Source organism: Amia ocellicauda, chromosome 1 (genome assembly GCF_036373705.1).
Source record: "Amia ocellicauda isolate fAmiCal2 chromosome 1, fAmiCal2.hap1, whole genome shotgun sequence".
NCBI classification, from domain to species: domain Eukaryota; kingdom Metazoa; phylum Chordata; class Actinopteri; order Amiiformes; family Amiidae; genus Amia; species Amia ocellicauda.
In genome coordinates, this window is record NC_089850.1 from 26,124,393 (window position 1) to 26,145,312 (window position 20,920).

General features: G+C 36.8%; 1 protein-coding gene across 1 annotated transcript; it reads right to left on the minus strand.

The window, feature by feature from the left end:
• Positions 1-8,818: 8,818 nt before the first annotated feature.
• iyd (iodotyrosine deiodinase) lies at positions 8,819-20,117 on the minus strand. The gene is made up of 5 exons (XM_066699848.1): positions 19,855-20,117; positions 16,281-16,472; positions 13,449-13,608; positions 11,230-11,386; positions 8,819-9,911 (listed from the first exon to the last, which is right to left on the minus strand). The coding sequence occupies exons 1-5, from the start codon at positions 20,039-20,041 to the stop codon at positions 9,729-9,731; spliced, it is 879 nt and encodes a 292-aa protein (XP_066555945.1). The 5' UTR covers positions 20,042-20,117; the 3' UTR covers positions 8,819-9,728.
• Between the last annotated feature and the right edge of the window lie 803 nt (positions 20,118-20,920).

Here is a 20,920-nt window from a genome sequence, read left to right on the forward strand (position 1 = left end):
ATATCAGAGGAATCCACTAAGACCAAGCTGTTTAACTCTTTCCTGTCCTGCAGCCATGTCAATGCACTATGTAAATTTTAATAATTTTTGTTAGGTTGGAACGTACTCTGAAATTTGTGGTTTTGAATACTGCATGTAGTGTATACATGCTAATGAGAAGAAAGAAGTGAATACAAATGAATAGGACATAACCAGTGCTGAGAGGGCTACTTTTAAAAATGTATTCTGTTACAGAATACTAAATCTTTTGTGTTGACATTAATTTCCAAATTACCAGTATGTTTAGATTAAATGCCGTTTCTAAACACACACAAACAGTTGAAATCGAAACCAAATGGAAATATTTTCTATATTTAATGTACTATCTATTTTAATATGGAAAAGTAATTGAAGCTGATTTTTCTTGTACCTGTTCATCTATTGAACATCTAATCACAGGAGCTCTTGATCACTTGGTGCCAAGTTTCATCAACAATCTTGACATGAAACAAAGCACAGGTTTGAAGTACACATCACATTAAACTCCTACTAAATTTAAACAAATACAAATGTTCTGATTGTGTCATGTCTGATTTCCATCTTTTAAAATAAGTGCTCTTTAACTTAATATGATGAAAGTGGAGTTTGTGGCAGGTTCCATTATACCTGCTTACAAAGGGTGATGCTATCCAGCTAGGTCTGCCTGTAAATGAAAATTGTGTTGCACAGTAAAACAAATGGACCCCTACAGATTCTTGCAATTGTCTTACTTGAGTTTTAAAATGTGTTTTGCTACAAATTGTCAAGAAGAAAAGCAACCTATTGTTTTAAGTATCAATAAAATACTCTTTAGACTCAAGTAACCATAACGTATCTGAATCTCTAATACCTGTATTGCAAAATGAAGAAAACATAAAAAGATTAATATGAGGATTGGGAATGTGGATTTAAATAATCAGAAAAGTATATTTTAAATTACTCTTGGAACATTTATTTTAAAGATATTCAGGCCTCTGCTAATCATATTGCTGTTTATGTAATATATGTCTCCTGTTATTTATTTTTCATCCTGTTGTGTGTGATATTCCTCTTCTTGATTGGTAGGTTGCTATGCCATTCTAGTTAAAAATGCAGCAATTGAAATAGCTTCCTCCTAGCAGAATGTGCGGCATATAGCTCTTTATAATAGGATTATTATTCATTTGGCTTCAGAGCATTGTGCATATTACATGTTCTTTATTCACCTCTTGGGTGCTCTTCCCTGAATCTGCGTGTACTAGATTAATGTAGTAAATAGAAGTCTAAAGAACCATTAAATGCATCAGTAAGAATAAACAACATAATGTGAGAAGTTTAAATTAAAGAACACTAAAGATGATATAGAATAGTGTTTTAATAATCTAATTTTAATTTCCCCTTAACACATACAAACAAAAGATGTGCATGACATTGGGGTGGATAGCTAAAAAACAAGTTTTCTAATTCCACAAGGCATGTAAGTATTTCAATAACATCTTTAATTGTGTAATATATTAAAATGAAATATGTGTCTGACAGACTGCCCTGCCTTTCCATCTGTAGTCACTCAGACAGCTCTTAGTTCTTGCTCCACTGAATGCTGTCGATGGGAGTGTAATTCCCTGCAGAACTCAGCTGTGCGAATACTGTAGAATTGCATAATTCTTCAAATGTTGTGACTCTGTTCCTTCTCTGAAGTTCAGCACCATTCATCAGCTAGGAAACCAAATATATTAACTGTAAATCAACAGTCAATAATTAAATCCCCTGACATATGGAACTGGAGTTTAATGATTGTAAATGACACTACATATCAACTTTAATAATAATAATAATAATAATAATAATAATAATAATAATAATAATAATAATAATAATAATATAATTTTTTCTCATGCTGTATGTGTTTTGTACCAGTATTTCAGTTTAATGGTGTGTGATGATCAGCACTGATGACTGCCACTATGTAACTGACATATGTTGCATGTTTCAGCCTGATCATTTGTCTTTAAATACCATATTGTAAAAACCTTGTTTGGATTCCAAGAAATATATATATATATAGTCAGGTCCATAAATATTTGGACAGTGACACAATTGTCATCATTTGGATCTGGACACCACCACAATGGATTTGCAAGGAAACAATCAAGATGTGCTTTAGTTGACTTTCATCTAAAATTTGATGGTAGTTACATCCTAATTGGTGAATGGTGTAGGAATTACACCCATTTTTATATGTGGTCCCCCCAATTTTAGGGACTCAAAAGGATTTGGACAAACTAACATAATCATTAATACATTGTGAGTTTCAATACTTGGTTGCAAATCCTTTGCAGTCAATGACTGCCTGAAGTCTGGAACCCATAGACATCACCAGATGCTGGGTTTCTTCCCTGGTGATGCTCTGCCAGGCCTGCACTGCAGCGGTCTTTAGTTCCTGCTTGTTCTTGGGGAGTTTTGACTACACCATTCACCCAATTTGGATGTAACTACCCTCTAATTAACGATGAAAATCTAAACTTATAGATTATTTCCTTTCAAATCCATTGTGGTGGTGTACAAACGGGGCTGGCCCATGGCATAGGTGGAATAGGCAAATGCTAGGGGCGCCATACATCCATAGGGGTGCTCATAGGAGCTAGCACCACGGACAGAACACCATCAGCACCCGTCGGGGGGGTGTCATTTGTTTTTTGCCTAAGGCGGTAGAACGTCCAGGGCCGGCCCTGCGTACAGAGCCAAAATGATGACAATTAAGTCACTGTCCAAATATTTATGGACCTAACTGTATATATATTAAAAAAAAGTGAAATAAATGGAAGCTACTGTAAACATAATTAAAAATAAATTGGATCAGTGGCTTTCAGCAAGGCATGACCCATAAATGGGGCTCATTATTACAGAGAGCTTTTCATTTTGGGAGTTTTCTTACACAATGGCAGGTGTTATTATATTGCAGTCAAGGCCTCTGACCATTTTTCTTTAAAAGTCCCTTGGGTGAATCTATTTTATAAACCACCTTTGACATTCATCTAGCCTACAACAATTGCCCCTTTCTTCTCCCCAGTTCATGCATGGCTTGGTTTTCTGAATTCTGCCTTGGATTGGATAACCCCCCACCCCCACACTCACTCACACCCACAGAAGCCTTAATTCTTCTCCCTCCCTCTCAGGACTCCTCACTCTGGACTGTCTCCCCCTGATTTATACCACAGTAAATGGCTACTGCAGATGAAGACAAAGCCATACCGGGCTCCATTTATATGGCCCTGATCTCTTTTGTTCCTCGTGGGTCTGCCAGAGCGTGCAAGGGAGGGAGTGACCACACAAAGTCCAGCGACAACAGCACCAACAAAACCTTGCTGTGTCATCGATCACATTGGATGAGTGCCCTGCCAGGTGAATCATGCAGAACGAGACCCACAAGGCCAGGACTCGTCTCCCGGACTGCGAGGAGCGTTAAGCACACATCTAGGACAGAGTCCGGTCTCTTTGGCCCCTCCCTCTGTAGCCTACAAAACAATGCCTGTGTCACCCCCAGCTGTTTCCCTTTCCTCGGCATCTGCTGATGCGAGAGGGGACACTCACTAATTTCTCATCCACCTTGTGACAAGCAAACATAAACCTGCGAGGAGGGGGAAACAGGAAAAACCTACTTGTGATAACAAAAGGAGAACTTGGGTATAAACAAGAGACTGGCTTCATTATCCCACATGGTCTAATTTCCTTGCAATTTAAAAAGGTCATGGAACACGCTGAAAATAAACCATCCCTGGATTTAAAGGCCTGCCATTGCTTGATAAAGATTAATGAGAGGAGCAAGGAGGTGGCAGTTAAGTTCCCGGAGGAGGCTTTCACTCCACGTTTGTTTTATTTTCATCCTAGCAGGGTTGACAGGCCCCTTGGTTTCAGAAATCTGGTGACACTGTCATCCAAGGCTACAATCCAACTGTATTAAGACAGGAACAGAGCTGTTGTAATACCCTTATTTTTTCCTGTTCATTTTGTTTTTCTTATGCCGTTTTTCCCTGTGTTGTGCTGCCTGCTATTGCATCTCATAGAGGTGTATCGTTAACACAGTGCCATTATCAAGAAAATACGTACAATTGATTCTTACCTTAAATGGACTTAGTACATAATACAGTTTTAATGCCTATGCTATTTTTACAGCAAGTATCCTCCAAAGCAAACATATAACCCTTTTATCTTCCAGAAAAGTGGTCAATTATGATGAAAATTGTGTTTTTAGCTATCAGATGTTATAAGTTTGAGGAGGTTTAAATATCAGTGCTTCAGAATATTTGGCGGAATAATAATGTTGAAGCCATTTATCAGATATATTAGGAAACAGTCCTGAAAGCATTGTAATTGTTTAATTTACTAATTCATTTTAAGATTCATGTGAAATTTTAAATACTTTTGACATCAATAAAGCATTAAATATGAGTTAAAAATGTTACTATGTTTAGGCTCTGTATGTATGCTTTTCCAAAAGCTTTTGCACAAGCACACAAATTCTTTTTTAATAATTTCTGAGAGGAACATACAGTCTACTAAGCGATATAGTGCCCACTTGTGGATTAACATACATAAATATACAAACAGATGATATGTGTGCCAGACACACACACACACACACACACACACACACACACACACACACACACACACACACACAAAGACATACATATCTGTTTGATTGATTGTTTGTTTTGTATTTGTTTTAAAGTGTTTCATAATATGTGTAAAAATTAACAAACGTCTTCAAGATTAAATCACCCTCATTAATAATATGTTAATAGCAAAGCCCTGGGCATCTAAATAGCTGTTAGACAAAAGTCCTTTACGAAAAGATACACAAAACTAACTGTAAACTACAACCACAACCATGTTCAGAATAACCCTGGTTGAATGCACACACATTCCTGTGGTAAGTAGTGAGTAAATTAAGTGACACAATGAACAGATGTATACAATTCCACAGGGATGGTACTTAAGACGCTTTTAATTAATTCAGTGCTTCAAGGGGGTATACAAACCCTTCTCACAGTAAAAGTTAGTTTTATTGTTAAACAAAATTAGAAATAAAATCTAATTGGAATTGATTTCTCATCTATTTAATGTTAACGTTTCGGGTAACTGATTCATTTTTTTAAACTATCTACTTTGTATTGTGTATTCATGAATTGACAAGGTTATTATGGACAACAATTGCTTGTCTTCTTGCAATTCATAGAACCTTTCTAAAGATAGGAGTGAGCCAGTGTTAGCAAAGGCCTACAAAAGCAAAAATGTGCATACCTCCTAGAATAATGACCTATAATAAGAAAACAACCGGTAGCAGCTTTGATACCATGTGCTTTAGATTGACTGGTTGTTCCTTATAAGCTGACTTCTACTGCGTATACAGTTTCATGGTAACACAAGATCTGAGGTGTGGTAGGGATGAGATAATAGAAAACTCATAATTGCAGCCAACCAATTGCCAAGGAAAATAAGATTTTGTGTGTTCCTTCCCAGTGGCTCAAAGTTCTGCCCGAAAGGCTGACTTTTAGAGAAAGGGGTTAATCCAGTAAACATTGTGAAGACACTTGATTTCTGAGCACCATTATGATACAGATAAAGGAGTCAACAGTAGAGGCTTTGTCCAGTAAATTCCTCTGCAAACTGTGTTGGGACAGGAGTAATTCATGAACTTACAGCATTGAAGGGCTTTGATGCAAAACAAGATGGTCCATTGGGTTATTATCAGCTTGAATCACCTTTACGGGGGGGGGGGGGGGTTTGAGGTGAGACAAACAGCAAAGGGTTCGAAGTTTCAAACAAGGACGCTGCCACCTATTGTAATTTTTTTATCAAGGAACATACAATAAAGTGAAGATATAGAGTCTGAAAATGTCTTAACTGTTTCTGCAAATGTCTAAAATGAAATAAATGCGTTAACATGGGGAAAGTATTCATTTATAAACTGTAAGCATTTATTTGAAAGTTCTTGATGTGTCTAGTTTATTGTTCCTTCAGACAAGTTCAATCTTGCCTAGAAAGATAAATACAGATCAGTTTTGTTTAAGCCCTGTAGCAATATGTAGCATAGTAAGGATTCGGGTATCAAGTCAGACTTGCTATCACTGCTGTTTAAAATATATATAGTGTCTTCTGATGCATTTCTTGCATGCTAACCAACATAGCTACACTATGGAAAGGTTTTCAGGTTAACAGGTCTCGCTTATTGATTAATATAGACCTATATATTTTTTTACTTGATTAGTTTATATTTACTATATAAAAGTACATTGCTTTCCTTCTTCATGTGCAATACAATTATCTCATGTTTTTTGGCTTAATGCAATATTTTTCATTTTCTTTTTACATTTCTCTCTGGCATCTGGTATGCTCAGTGGAGACAGTGTTTTGACCTAAGTGCTATTTAAAGAGTGTAAATTACTCTCTTTATGGTTTTATTTGATAGCCTTCTGAGTTCAAGCACGGGACATGATTAAATCTTCTCCAAAGACATACAAGAGTTATGTTGCACTAATAAAGATAAAGATTTGTTTAATTGGTTCTAAATCCTTTAAAATCTGGAATTGAAATTAACTCTTAAAATTGTCTATTTTTGTCTTTGTTTATTTACAATATTATATATTGTATTTTGCTCTGAGTTTCACAATTGTTTATTTAATAATTTCTAACTGTTGTCTCTGCTACAATGTTCAACACTAACTAGTAAATGTACATTAATCTAATCCACATAAAAATAAATTTCCTTTCATCCTATTCTAAAATTAAAAATAATGATTAACATACACTTGTGAGTAATATTGTTAGCTGGTTGTGCTCAGAAGACTTCCTATCAATTGATAATCCAATCTTTCAATTAATCAATCAATCAATTAATCTTGAGTAGAATGGCTCCCTTCAGAAAGAAGATGTATTGTACTGGTTGTTGGTAATGCCTCCAGTCTAGACTACCTTTAGCTCTCTGGTAGCTTGATACTGTAATTGCAAATTCTAGCATGATGTAATTGTCATTGTCATTTTCCCTTCCCTAAATAAATTGAAACACAAAACTACTTCCCAGATGCCTTAGTATTATTTATTTCTTAGCAAATGCCCTTGCCCAGGGTGAATAGTATGCCCTGCTATGAACACACAGTGACTGTGCTTTGATTCTGCACAGGTACTCTCCTCTGTACAGTACCGGTTAAGAGCTATGTCAATTTCAAATTGATTTTCACTGCTTTGCTAACTTAGACAGCAGTCACTGGAGAAGGTAATTAACATGTTCAGTTGTTTCTGGTTTATCAAAAAAAGTTAGTTACCTGGTATTAATTTGTGACAGATGAATCCATGAACAAATAATTAATGACCAGCTGAAATGCCAATGATGGAGCTAACTCGTGATTGAAAATGAAAATTCCATAACAATCATGATTACAATTGCTTACCCTAGGTAGGACACGACTTCATACGTTATACTATTATTATTATTATTATTATTATTATTATTATTATTATTTCTTGGCAGATGCCCTTATTACAACATAAGTGCAAACAAAGTGCAAAAATACAGTGAAGTACAAGGCATCAATCATTACAAATTCAATTTAGCTAAAACAGCAATTCAAAATAATACATTTTACAAATTCCAATGTACAATTTACACAAGTACAGTAAGTGAGGTCCTACATCCTGGATGGTGAAAGCTAAGTGCTGTCAAGATGTAGGGTCACAGTCAAGGGCTACGGGAAAGAGAGCAAGGAGGAAATCAATCAAGAAGCGAGGAGCATAATAAGAACTGTGAAGTGCTATCTAGCAGGGATAGAAGACTAATATTACAAGTGCTGTCAGAAGAGATGTGTCTTGAGTAAGCGCCGCAATGAGGTCAAGGACTCTGCTGTTTTGACTTCGGTGGGCAGGTCGTTCCACCATTTAGGGGCCAGGGATGAGAAGGAGCGGCTCTGGAGGAAAAAACAGGTTTAGTGTTTGTCTTTTGTACTGCTGTGTTATGTCACCAATATCTTTGGGGAACAGTGTTCTGTAAATTTTGCAAGGCCTCAAAAAAAAATCTCTGGATTCACCTCAGGAAAGACATGTCCTTCTCAACTTTTTCCCTGACGATTACCGTGTCTTATTGGAATCCTCTGTTCTGAACTTTACCCTGCAGGTATAATATGAGTTAGTATTTTTATTACACTGACAAAGCCAGGGTGACCTACATTACTGATGTCATCAGCAGGTAAAAATCTCAAATAGAGAAAATGATCAGTTTCAAGGTTAAAATAAATGTTTTCACATGCTGCACCTTCTCCCAATTATACAGATACTTCTGTATACTTGCAGGTGTTTTATTATACATTTTAACATGCCCCTATATGTCTCCCACAACCAAAAAAGAGGTGACAAATATTTTAAACATTGAAGAAGGTAGGTCTAAACAGAAATGCACACAATGAGTTTCAGAAAGTTGGCTGGTATGTAACAGTCATTGGAGTAGACTGTAGCCAGGGAGATGTGGATAGCTTTCCTGTATTTTCTGAAAACGACATGGATGGATAGATATGCCCTTGGTTTATTAGAAGAAAAATACTGAAGGGCAGTGCCCTCTACAGGTCTTGGAGCATACAGTCTTTAAGAGTAGCATAAGCCACTCTCATTGCTTTATTGGTTATTTATTTATGTATTTTTCTGGGAGGCCGATGTGACTATTATGAACATTATGATGAAAAACTATGACTAATTTAATTACTAATTTATTGAGAAATCTATTGATTTATAGAGTGTTGTAGATACTTTGTTTAACAAAGAAAATTAGACATTAAACTCTCATAGTCATTTATTTATTAAACAGAAGCAACAACAACCTTTTGATGAAGAATAAAATCACCATCTAGTGGTAAAACATTCATTGTACAGATCAATTCAAAAAGTCTGCAGTGTGAAATACATTATTCATATTATTCATATTATTCATATTATTCATATTATTATTATTATTATTATTATTATTATTAAACAGTTATACTCTATCCAAATATAAATGCATGATACAATAATAATAGTTATTCTTATAGTATATATTATAACTAATATGAAAAATGAAAATGTACTACAGCAGGTAATCAGAACTTGAATACTCCAGAAAACTCACATCAACGCTGGGACATAAAACTGAAGTAACTATAAAATACAAAGTTTTTTTTTTTTTTTCAAGTGACTTTGTTTCAATCTCCCAAGAAGAGTCCTTTGATTCAATTGAACTTGATGGAAATGCAACAGCTATCTTATTTCCTGTCACGTTCCATTAACATACACTGAAGCACAGATACCCTGCCTTAGGTTTAAGGTTGAACGAATGTGTTGGATTTACTTAACCTACTTAAAAAACAATAACTCTAGGCTCATTACTTCCCAAGGGGAGCTGGTTTTCAGAACCTCTATTGACAGGATTGAGAGTGGGGGTGGTGGGATTAAACTCAAAGCAGAGTTGCATGGCAGTATTTAGCACAAGGTATCTTCAGAGATTCCTGTGGATGAGCTTCGGAGGCCTTAGACTCAAATATTCAGTATGTGTATGTGTGAGGAGGTGGTGTGAACTGTTGTTATATTCAGAATTAAAACAAATAAAAAGTGTATTACCGCAAAGGAACAATGTCATTCCGTGACAAGACTTTAACTAATGTTGTTGGATCTGGAATATGAACCTGTGGAAGATTCACCCAGACAGGTCAAATAAACACCATGATGTCTTCCAGGCTCTTGCGTTGCAGGTCAGGTACCATCGCATCTTCTGTCGCATAGCCGACAGGCAGCAGCAGCAGCAGCTTCTCATTCCCTGGCCGCTGCAGCAGCACCCGCAATTTGGGCCCACAGTTCAGAGGAGTGGAGGTCACGGTCACGAGCCCCGCGTTCTGAGAAGAGAAACACACATGCTCAATTAAACTAGCGTCTCCTTGAATTAAACTATAGTGTGGTGAGAGACAAATAACTTATATGTAATGTGTTTTGTACATTTTAATCCACATTGAAATTCTGATTCAAATGCTTCAACAGCGACACCTGCAGGCAGAGGGGAAGTGCAGGCTGTGTGAAGTGTTTGGGTCATCTTCAATTCTCTACCACTATATTGTACGTGAGTGTGACGAACTGGTGGTAAAGCGATAGATAGTGATAGATATAGTACCTTATTATAAAAATAGAAATTATAAAAGCAAATTGCGAACCACTTTTCGATTTTTCTGATTTACATTTCCCTTTTTTTTAAATCTAGAAGTAGCTAGCTAGTGTTAGCTTCCTCTGACCTTTTAAGATCATAAGACAGCCAGCCTTTACGTCTCTCTTGCTCTTGGAAGACTGGATGCAACAACAGGCCAGCTATGAAGATAATCTCCCGGCATGTAAAGTGAGTGGAACCCTCCCACAGGCAGAAGAACTCATAACATACTTCAATTTTGCTTTGTTTTTAATAATTCCAGATGTTCTTGGTTTTTGCTTTTCCTTTTTTAAAATTCCCACTGTGACATACTGGGTGCTGCGTCACCCTTAACTGGACTGACAGGCTTCTAGTGACACATTACGCACACACGAGGTTCATTCCCATCCAGAGCCGCAGTGATAAGATGTGTCTTTCCCTCTCGTTCACCTGGCCCCTTTTTATACTCATCCTTTGTGTTGTAATTAGATATATGATAATATGATATTTGTTCCTTATGGAAGACGGGGATAAACTTTGGGTGCATTACCTTACCTTACTTGTATAGTAAGTTTGCATTAGGTTGCTAGTTGGATTATTGCTACACTTGAACATAAGAAAGCTGAGTAGCCAACTAGTGTAAAATAACATGACGCAGTGGGTTGGTTTTCCTCCTGTCCTCCCCAATTTTTTGAGTCATCATCCATCACTGATATGTACTTTCCTTGCCTGTCTGATCTTTGAATCCACACATGCAGTCACAAAACATTAGTACGAAAACATATGTGTCCAATGTTTTTTACACATGTGTGTTTTTTGGCTGTAAAACTTTTAAAAATGAATACACATGTCAATACTGAGTTCCCATTGAACTAGACTACTGGGATTAATAAATTAACTATATGATTGCCAACATTGTGAAAGCATTGTCATTTGAACATTGGCCATCTATATGAGGGATGTGTCATTTTACAGAAGGATCCCTGTACTTATGTGTCACCACCGTGTGAGTGGTGCTGATGTCTGGACAGTGATACCTGCAGTGCAGCAAGCAGGATCCCACAGGAGATAGACACACTGATCTCATTGTAGTAATGGGTCTTCTTTTTCCCACTAGGATGAATTCCATGTGTTTGCTTGAATATCAGGATGATGTAAGGTGCTGTGTCCAGGTACTCCTTAACCCAGTTTGTCCTGCAACAACAGCAATAATAAAATGCAGTAAATCTGTGTGTGTGTGTGTGCGCGTGTATAAACACTGCTTTTATTTTATGGAGAAGTGACGCTGTACATCTAAACAATTGGGGAGGCCTTCATGCAGCAGTGGATCGATAGAGGCTGATGATTGCAGTCTCTATTTCTCTTACTTCCACCAGCTGCATTGATCCTGGTCTCAAAAATGGGTAGGTGTGTGTACATTTTTTTTTATCTTGCTGATTCATTCACTCATAGTTACAGCAGCATCTTGCAGAGTCATTTATTTTCCTTTAAGCACCCACTGCATAAAGTATAAAACTTAACCTTGAAATAATTACTGGTGCATTTACATAATGAGCAATCCGCAATCTGAGGAGTTGAGTGATTACAGTACAGAATCCTGCAGTGTTTTCCTGGAGTGTGGGTGTCACAAAAAAAAGAAAAGGAAAACGGAAGGCTGTTTTAATCAAGAAGATGTTTTTTTATCAGATATAAAACTTTTCCTGTTTACACTTTTAGCCAGAGAACCAGTGGATATTTCTCTGCTACTCAACAGCCATAACAGCTTGAAATGTGCATAATAAACAGATATCAAAGGTTAAGCTTGCATGAGGGAGTAAGAAAGCAACGGCTGTACATAAGATTTAAAAATACTTTTCCACAAATCCCAGTGTCCTTGCCAGAGGAAATAAATACAAAAGTCCTTAAGGAGAAGCTAGGTTTACAATGTCCAGCCAAACTCCAGTAAATAGTCCAATCACAGCAGAGATTGATTAATTGATTAATACCACTGTGGGAGGCTTGACCGTGAAGAGGGTCAGGAAGGACCCAGAAATGTACCTTCTGTAGGAGGTTCACCACTTTCAGAAAGAAAAAGGACAGAGATGAGGTAAGAAAATATACACTACACTGGCATACCCCAAAATAAATGCACAGCAGCAACAACAACAACAACAACAACAAGAGTGTCCAACTTGTTGAATAACTAACCAGTCAGAGCCCAGCATGCAAAAACACTTTTATTTCAGTCAATCAGCTAATCAGACCTCAACTGGGAGACAACACTCAAGCACATTTTGTGCTATATTTTTTGTTCAAAACCTTCTGCACGTACATGATAATGCATTGCAATTCATGTTTTAACTAAAATGTTTCAGATATAGTTAATTATTTTGAAATAATAATAATAATAATAATAATAATAATAATAATAATAATAATAATAATAATAATAATAATAGCTATGGTATTAAAAATCTCACTAATGAAAATGAATAGTGTGTAATATCATAAAACTAATCCAGAATAAAGGCCAACAACAAGTATTTATTAATTCTTCATGAATATATTTAATCTAATTTAGAAGGCTCATTTAATATGTTTCTGAATTGATTGAATGTTATCATATAATGTTAACAAAACATACTATAATTATTATAAGTATTATACTTGGATCTAAAAAGGTTTACACTATTTTTGCGTCATGGACATGTATCTATAAACAAAAGTGAACTGTCACAGGTAATGATGGAAACCCTGAACTGTAGCTGTCTAGCAATCTTGGATCAATATTATCAGGCTCCAGTAATCTCAATGAGCAGAATTCCACTGGCTGAAGGTTAGTCTCCCATTGATGGTGAAAATTAACAACCACTGTTTGGATATATAATCGAGCTGGGATTTACTTCATTGGAATGATTTGGGGGACATATTTATACAATATGTACTTTGACATTACAAGCAAACACCTGTTTTTCCTCATGGAAAAAGAAAAACAAAGAAGTGGGCATTGTCACAGTAACCTTTTAATGGCTGGTTTCTCAGGCCTTGATTATCACTAGTCTAGTACTACTTAAAATAACATTAGGAAGTCCATGAATAGTGGTGCTAATCTGAATCTGTGAAACCAGCCCTCGGAGTATTATTTGTATTTATTTTGTTTTCATTGTGTTGAGTTTTTGTCTTTAATTTTTTAATAAGAAATGCATGGTAAACATAAGGCAGCTTAAAGCATCTTTGTGCATTAATAAGGCAATAGAACTATCAAATACCGACTTACTTTAGTCTCTGCAAGTCACTGACCCATTTCTCTCCCATTCGCTGTTTGTAGTTGATCTCTTCCTCCTCCTCCACGATCTCGCGGATCTTGTGCTTCGTCTCTGGATCTGCCACCACCACGTACGTCCACGGCTCTGTGTGTGCTCCACTGGGAGATGTTCCTGCTCATTCATTCAACAAACACATCAGTTTGTCTGTATCACACCACACTCAATAACATCGACCTTAAGGTGTCACAGTGTTCACTAAAAACAGCATTTAAAAAACTAAAACAATGACTTGATATTTCCTATCTCTCCCAGAATGTAGCAGATACCAAATTATTAAAAGACAAAAGGTACTTTTTTGTGTTTTGCACCAGTGTGGTTATTGTCTTCAGGATAGTGTTAAAATCTGAGCGAATAAAGATCAATGTGCAATCTGATGCTATTACCAGGTATCTAGGTTTATTGCAGTACATTCCTTTACTCCTTTCTTACTGCTCACACTGATGATAAGATATAACATGCTGAACAAAAATTCTCCCTTGTAGGCCTCCTAGGTTTAAAGATACACGAAGCTGAAAATAATTCATATAGATTTAATTACACATTAACCCAACTTAAATTGTAGTTTATATATTATTTAATCATTCCAAACAAACATCACTGTATTTTATTCAGTAAGATGTTTTCGCGCAGCTGCCTAACTGCTGTGTCTGTGATTGATAATGTATTAGTTTGTCATGTTCTTATTTGCCTGCACTGTTATCTGAAGATTTTCTACTGATGCTTGAATCTTAAGGGGACAGAGCATTTAGGACCACATTTTTGTGGCACTTCAGATGTTCATCAATATTGAAACCTCAATGACTGGGATTATATGCTGATGAAAACAGTCACAGTAAAGGTTGTGTCATGACTTCCTTTATGGTGGTTTTAGCAGCTTTGCTGCTGTATGTATGGTTGGGATGATTTTTGTTTTCAGACATAAAACAAAACAGAACTTTATAAAGGAATTAGTTAATTCCATTCATAGTTTCAAATGATTCAGGCTGAACACAAGAATGAGGCTGATCTAAGCTTCCTTTACACAACACTGTCTTTATTCACAGCAGCAAACGCAAAGGCATGTTGTCTGTGGAAACTATAATTACTATCAAAGACTAAGACCATGAAACAGTAAAACTTGGTTGATTATCACTGGAGTCTGGAAAGAGGACATGACCCTGTATCTTGCCGTATGGCAACAATTTTTTTCTAAGCAACGCCAGTCCCATTGGATCGTGAATACCATCGCCATGACCTATGTGTCTGCTGCCCTCCCAGTGCCTGAGTGACTGGTGGAACACTCAACCAGAGGCATGGCTTCCTCCTGGGCCCTTATGCTAGGAGCTCCTTTGTCTGACATCTGTGCATGCGGTGAGCTAAACTGAGCTGCACACATTTGTGAGGTTTTATAGACCCTGTACTTGCTTCAGTTGAGTCCCAGGACCTTCTGTAGGGTTACTGCTCCGGTTTTGTGGATTTCCATTTGAGCCCAGGTGGTATGGTGGCATATGCTCCTAGGTATATTGTTGAGTTCAGTAGAGTATCAGGGCCCTATATAGGCTACCTGCTCCCAACTTTGTGATTTCCAGTTGAGCCCATGCCATGTTGTGGCCCCTGCTCCTGGTTATGTCCTTTCCAGTTGAGCTTGGGTACCGGGCAGACCCTGCTCCTGATCATGTGTCTTAAGGCCACAATACACTATGAAATTTCCATGAAATCCGATTTCATGGAAATTTCATAGTATATCGTGGCCTTTAGATGCCCCTTTTGGGTTCCCAGCTCCTGTTTAATTGATCCCCTGTTGGGAACAAGGTGACCCCAGCTCTTGGTTAAATACTTTCGGTTCAGTCATCAGTTGAGATGGGGCCCTGTTATAATGTTTTCCCCTTCAGTACAACCACAGGAGGCCTTTAATGGAGAAAATAGCTCCCAAAGCTGCGAAGTCACTTATGAGCCTTCAGGCTATGGCAAAATAGGAAGTGTGTCTCTGTGCTGCATAGATAAAGCAGACAATGTGGCTTGCCTGAGTGACAGAGCACAAAGGCCTATCAGCAGCTTTATTGTTTTTCACTACTTCCCATTGCATGCACAATGTCCCGTAACCCCTTTGGGAGTTATTCTTTCTTCAGGTAACCAGGGTTACATACACAACCTAACATTTTTATGATTTGTGTTGATTATGTTCCTCTCACACCTGGAGGCATCATCATGTTGACCTGCTACATCAGGATAGTCTATACACTACTTTCTTTAGCCATTCAATGCTCATTTTGAAATGCAATATGAGTTGCAAGCTTGGTGATGTAAACTCAAAGCTAAATAGTCATTATACTAAATCAAAAAGTAGAACATAATAAGGTGTGATTTAGGACAATTCATCAGTCTTCTGTAGCAGGGAACTGATTGATAGGGGTATTTAGGTCAGGTCTGAATTATGTTTGGAAAGATAATCGAAAAAAGTTTTCATACTGCCTGCTGGCACTGTGCCTGATTGTAAGCAGACCCATTGTCTCCAATCTTTTTTGATTACTTTACACTGCAGTCTTTTAAAGAACAGGCAGATAAAAAAGAAATTAACAATTTTTTGAACACCATCTCATCACAAAGCACCGAGATTAGCCTCACCGTTAATGCTGCTTCAAACAAACTCAATGTCAATTTTATTGAAAATCGTGCATCAAATTAATCAGCATGACTGCACTGGTACCATGGGAAAGCTGACAAAAGGCTCAGGCTCAGAATGAATTATCAATATACAGGAGCACTGAGCACTGGACGGTATGGAGGCGTTGTGAGTAATGCACCTGCAGTTCTGATGATATTGTCGATGACCTCCCTTGGCACTGGCTTGGAGCTGATGTTTCTGACAGACCTCCTCTTGTTCATCAGCACGAAAAACTGCTGAGAGCAGTGTAACATGTCATCTTCTGAGAGCTGCAACGGGGAGTAAGGGACGCGAAGAACGTCGCTCTCACTGTCAGCCCAATCTTCTTCAGCTGCACAACACAATAAAGAGCAAATTAACTCATCTGACACATAAGTGGCACAAAACATATAACATCCTTAACAGAACCATATGTTTCCTCTCACAGTTTATTAAAGAAAACCATTTTTCCTGTCCTTTGAATTCTGAATTCCAATTCTCTTTCAATCTTCCCTCACATGTGTATATTCATATATATTATATTCATATATGGGGAGTAGTGTGGAGTAGTGGTCAGGGCTCTGGAATCTAGAGCAGAGGGTCATGGGTTCAATCCCAGGTTGGGGACACTGCTGATGAACCCTTGAGCAAGGTACTTTACCTAGAGTACTCCTGTAAATACCTAGATATGTAAATGGGTAAAAATAATGTCATATACTGTAACAATTAAGATAAGGGTGTCTGCTAAGAATTCAAATAATATGTTCTATATCTCTAATGAGTTACTATGATTTATTTAATGTTATGTCTGTGAATTGATATGTTGTACAGTATAAGACTGAGGAAAAAAACATGCTTTTTCTGATTTTACATAAAGCCTTTCAAAATGTATTTCTGGGATATATTAATGGTAAACAATCCAAATGAATTAGGTTTTATCTCAAATTTACACCTTCAACTTTGTGTTTCAGTGAAATTTAGAATTGACTTTGCTATCCAGAAACAAGACCTTCAGTGGTTATATACCTGCTTAAATGAGTGACATTCCTGCCAGGCTCCTAAAGATTATTTTCCATTTGGTAAATTATTAATTCATATTTTGTTGATTACATAATTGAAGTTCAATGTCATAGCTTGCCGTGCAATTTGTTACAAGCACCCAAAATCATTCACAATCATGGAATACATACTGTAGACTTGCTGCATCAATTAAAATATGTTTAATTCATTTTCACCGTAAAACTATACAAACTGAGTTTAACACTCCTAGCATACCCTGCAGATTATGCAGTACTCTACAGTAGGTTTCAGTTTTGCTTTTTGGGAGACAAATGCTAAAGGCTCACACAATGCCAATTCATTTGTAAACCTACGAATTCCTGTGAAGTACTAGATACCTTTAGAGTAGGTCCATTTCTTGAGTGCAGAGATTCAATTTCTTACTCACAGATTCGCTGCCCTGGACCTTTATGCCCAGATGGTATTATGGCTAAATTGCGATGTGGTGTATTAAGCTTTACCTTGGTGTGCCTAGTTCCCAAGGGAAAACTGAGATTGTTATATGTTCAGAAACCTTGATCAGGATTGTATGTAAGGTGCACTGAGAAGAGACATCTTTGAGAATCGCTTTAGACGCTTTACATCTCCAAGTCTTTGTATGCATTTACTTAACTAACCCTTTGTTATTATTCTGTAGAACTACACACATTATTATTGATTGTCTTTCATTCCTGCTTTTGGCTCCGTACAGTCTTATATAGTATTTAGTGTCCTGCTTACATTAAATTTTAAATGAAAGTATAGTTAGACCCTTTAAATATGTTAATTACTGCAGCATGATAAAGTGCATGATTGCGTTGTTCAGTCAGCACCTAATTAATATTTCCTCCTCACACAGAAATGTCATATCTGAAATACAATCGTTCTTCTCACTTTCCTGTTCAGCTCCTCTGCTTTTATTTACACTCTTTCCCCAGTATCACCATGCTTTCCTCTCACTACACTACCATGTCTATATTGCTACTGTCTATACCAGTGGTCTCCAACCTTGGGCCTAGAGAGCCCCTATCCAGCAGGTTTTATGGGTCACCCTTCTATCACCAATTTTTAAACACCTGCAAGTATTTAATTCAGAACAATTAAGCAGGTATGGTCAAATCAGTCATTTAGAAACCATTGGAGCAATCATCAACCATCAATTTTCAAAAATTCCCTTTGCTAAGTTGGAGGCAACTGGTCTATACTGTGACATAGTAATTTCACCACCTGACTCCAATAATCAAATTCTGAGGCATCTAGAAAACCTAGCCCTGAACTGAATATTGTTAATGTATTGAGTACCTGGCTCACCTATTTTGTGATGTAATGTGCATACATTTCCAAACCATTGCATTAGCATAATTAATGATATTTAAAAGTTAGAGAACCAAGCAGGTGTTCAAAACACACAGTCAAGGGGCTTTGCTCAGTGAATGAAGCCATGTATGAATGAAGCCTACCCCACCCCCTGTGCTAAGAGTAACAAAACTGCTCTCATCACTGAAACTTTGGAAGTATTCATATTTTTCCCCCAGTGATATTATGTAACATGAACAGTACCTTATCCTGACATTCCAGACAGACAGTGTTTGAACATGACTGGGTCAAATCCATAAAATACAAAACTACCTCTCCAAATCAATGCCTTCTTTTAGTCTTTTACCTTAGGTCAGGAAAACTGGTGTATTGGTACTGCAGCATTACCTATTTTATATTAAGATAGGTATTCTTTAATACATCATTAACTACTTAAAACATACATTTTGAGCCATTAAAGTAATACTTTGACCTCACCTCAGCCCAGACAACTTTCGTTAAATATTAATTCTTATATAAACACACACGGCCTAGAGATTTCAGAAGGACTGCAAAAGCCATTGATGTTGAAAGTGTTTTCTCTGTTGTTAAACTAACATTTTATGCTTCACTTCATCAAAGCATTTTGATTCTACTTAAATGCAGAAGAGCAGAGATAAACCAACCAGCAGAAGGTTCATTTTCTCTGGGTAATTTATTTTTTTAAAGCCTCACTGTGAACATTATTTCTTTCACTCTTTCTTTATTGTTTTATTTTTTTCTGGTACAAACTGGAATGCAGCTCAAGGAAAATAATTTCCCAATCTTTTTCCTGAAGTTGAGTTCCCATTCTCCCATTCTACAATTAAATAAACAAATTAAATTAAATCTCTAAATAAATGCAAAAATGAATTGCCCTTTTTATTTATGTTTTCCTCTGTATTTTACAACTGAGTGCTTAAGGATGTACAGAGAAGACTATACCACAGACAACAATACTTTACACTGTCTTTTTAATGTATCTCTTTTCTTGTTGCTGTTCAAGAGATGTTTAAAAAGTACAGTGACATTAACAAGAAATAGCTTGTCTCTCCTTCATACATTATTATTTACATTAGGTAATTTGTAAGTGGCAGGTTTCAGTGCATGTAAGGGTTTAAAGGGGATAATTTAAAGCTACTGTAAATCCATGCTGGGTAATGCATATAGTATAAACAGGTTACACACTAAACAAACAAACAATAAAAAACACTGTCGTCTTTGAATTTCCAGTAAGTAACATCTATAATACAAAATTACAAATTTTATTTTCATACATTATTTCCTTTTATTGTTGCAGTTTTAAATGTAGCATTGCAGGAAAGCTGTTTAAACTGAAGTGTTTAGAACAGCAGGATTACCGTCATCCTTGGGGTTGATTTCTGTGTTGTCTTGGAGATCTTCATCCACCCAGGGTTTGGGATTAGGTTCTGATTTGGGTGCTTTCTTTGTTACTTTGTCTTTTGTCAGAAAAGTTTTGAGCAGGAAACCTAGAACAATGCATAAAACTGCCACAAAAACAGGCGTGAGAGAAGAGAAGTAAGCCATAGTCTCTGAGTGCACGGGCAACTGGAGTCACTCCTACTACAGTCTGAGGAGGAATCAGCCAACATGTGCACACAGTTTCCCTGCCCTGGTTCACTGCACACTGGACCTTGTAGAGGGAGGCTTCAAAGGGGGTGTTACCCTTTTTTCATAACTATTATTAGACCATTTTAAAGATGCAAAATGCTGCAGATTTATATATGTTTATATATGTGTGTGTGTGTGTGTGTGTGTGTGTGTGTGTGTGTGTGTGTGTGTGTTTGTGCACATGTACATCGAAACAATATCTATATACAGATAGAGATAGGTAAATATATGTATATATCTATATATCTGCCATCGATACAGAGCTAGATTTATTCAAATAGAAAAAAGAAATGTAATGATGTAGTGTTTGCAAACTGTATTGTTTCATAAACAGGAAATGGAAATGAGCTGTTATATTTAATTATATGTTTTTATTTTATTTAGTTATTTATTTCTCTGAAGTTTTGAAAATACGGGCCCCAAACTCTGCTGTAGCTACAAGATTTGTATGTTTGCTTAATGTTGCTATGCGACAGAGAGCTAGTGCGGGAAAATGCACCACCAGCATTAACCTGAGAAGAATACGCTGCAGAGGACAAGTCATTGTCAAAGCAACTTAAAAAGGGTAAATATTATTTGTACACTGAAACGGTCCTGAAACATTCCACATCTTGTAAAGCACAGATAAATGTGATTCAAAGACTCTGTATGACCCAAATATTTGTGTTTCTTTACTCCTTAGGGTGTATTCAGCCGTTTCAAGGACACGCTGCTGAGCATGCTCATAAGATACAATATCAGAGATGGGAAGAGGCTGTAATTTTACTGGAAAGGGGATTTTCCAAAGATGAAATC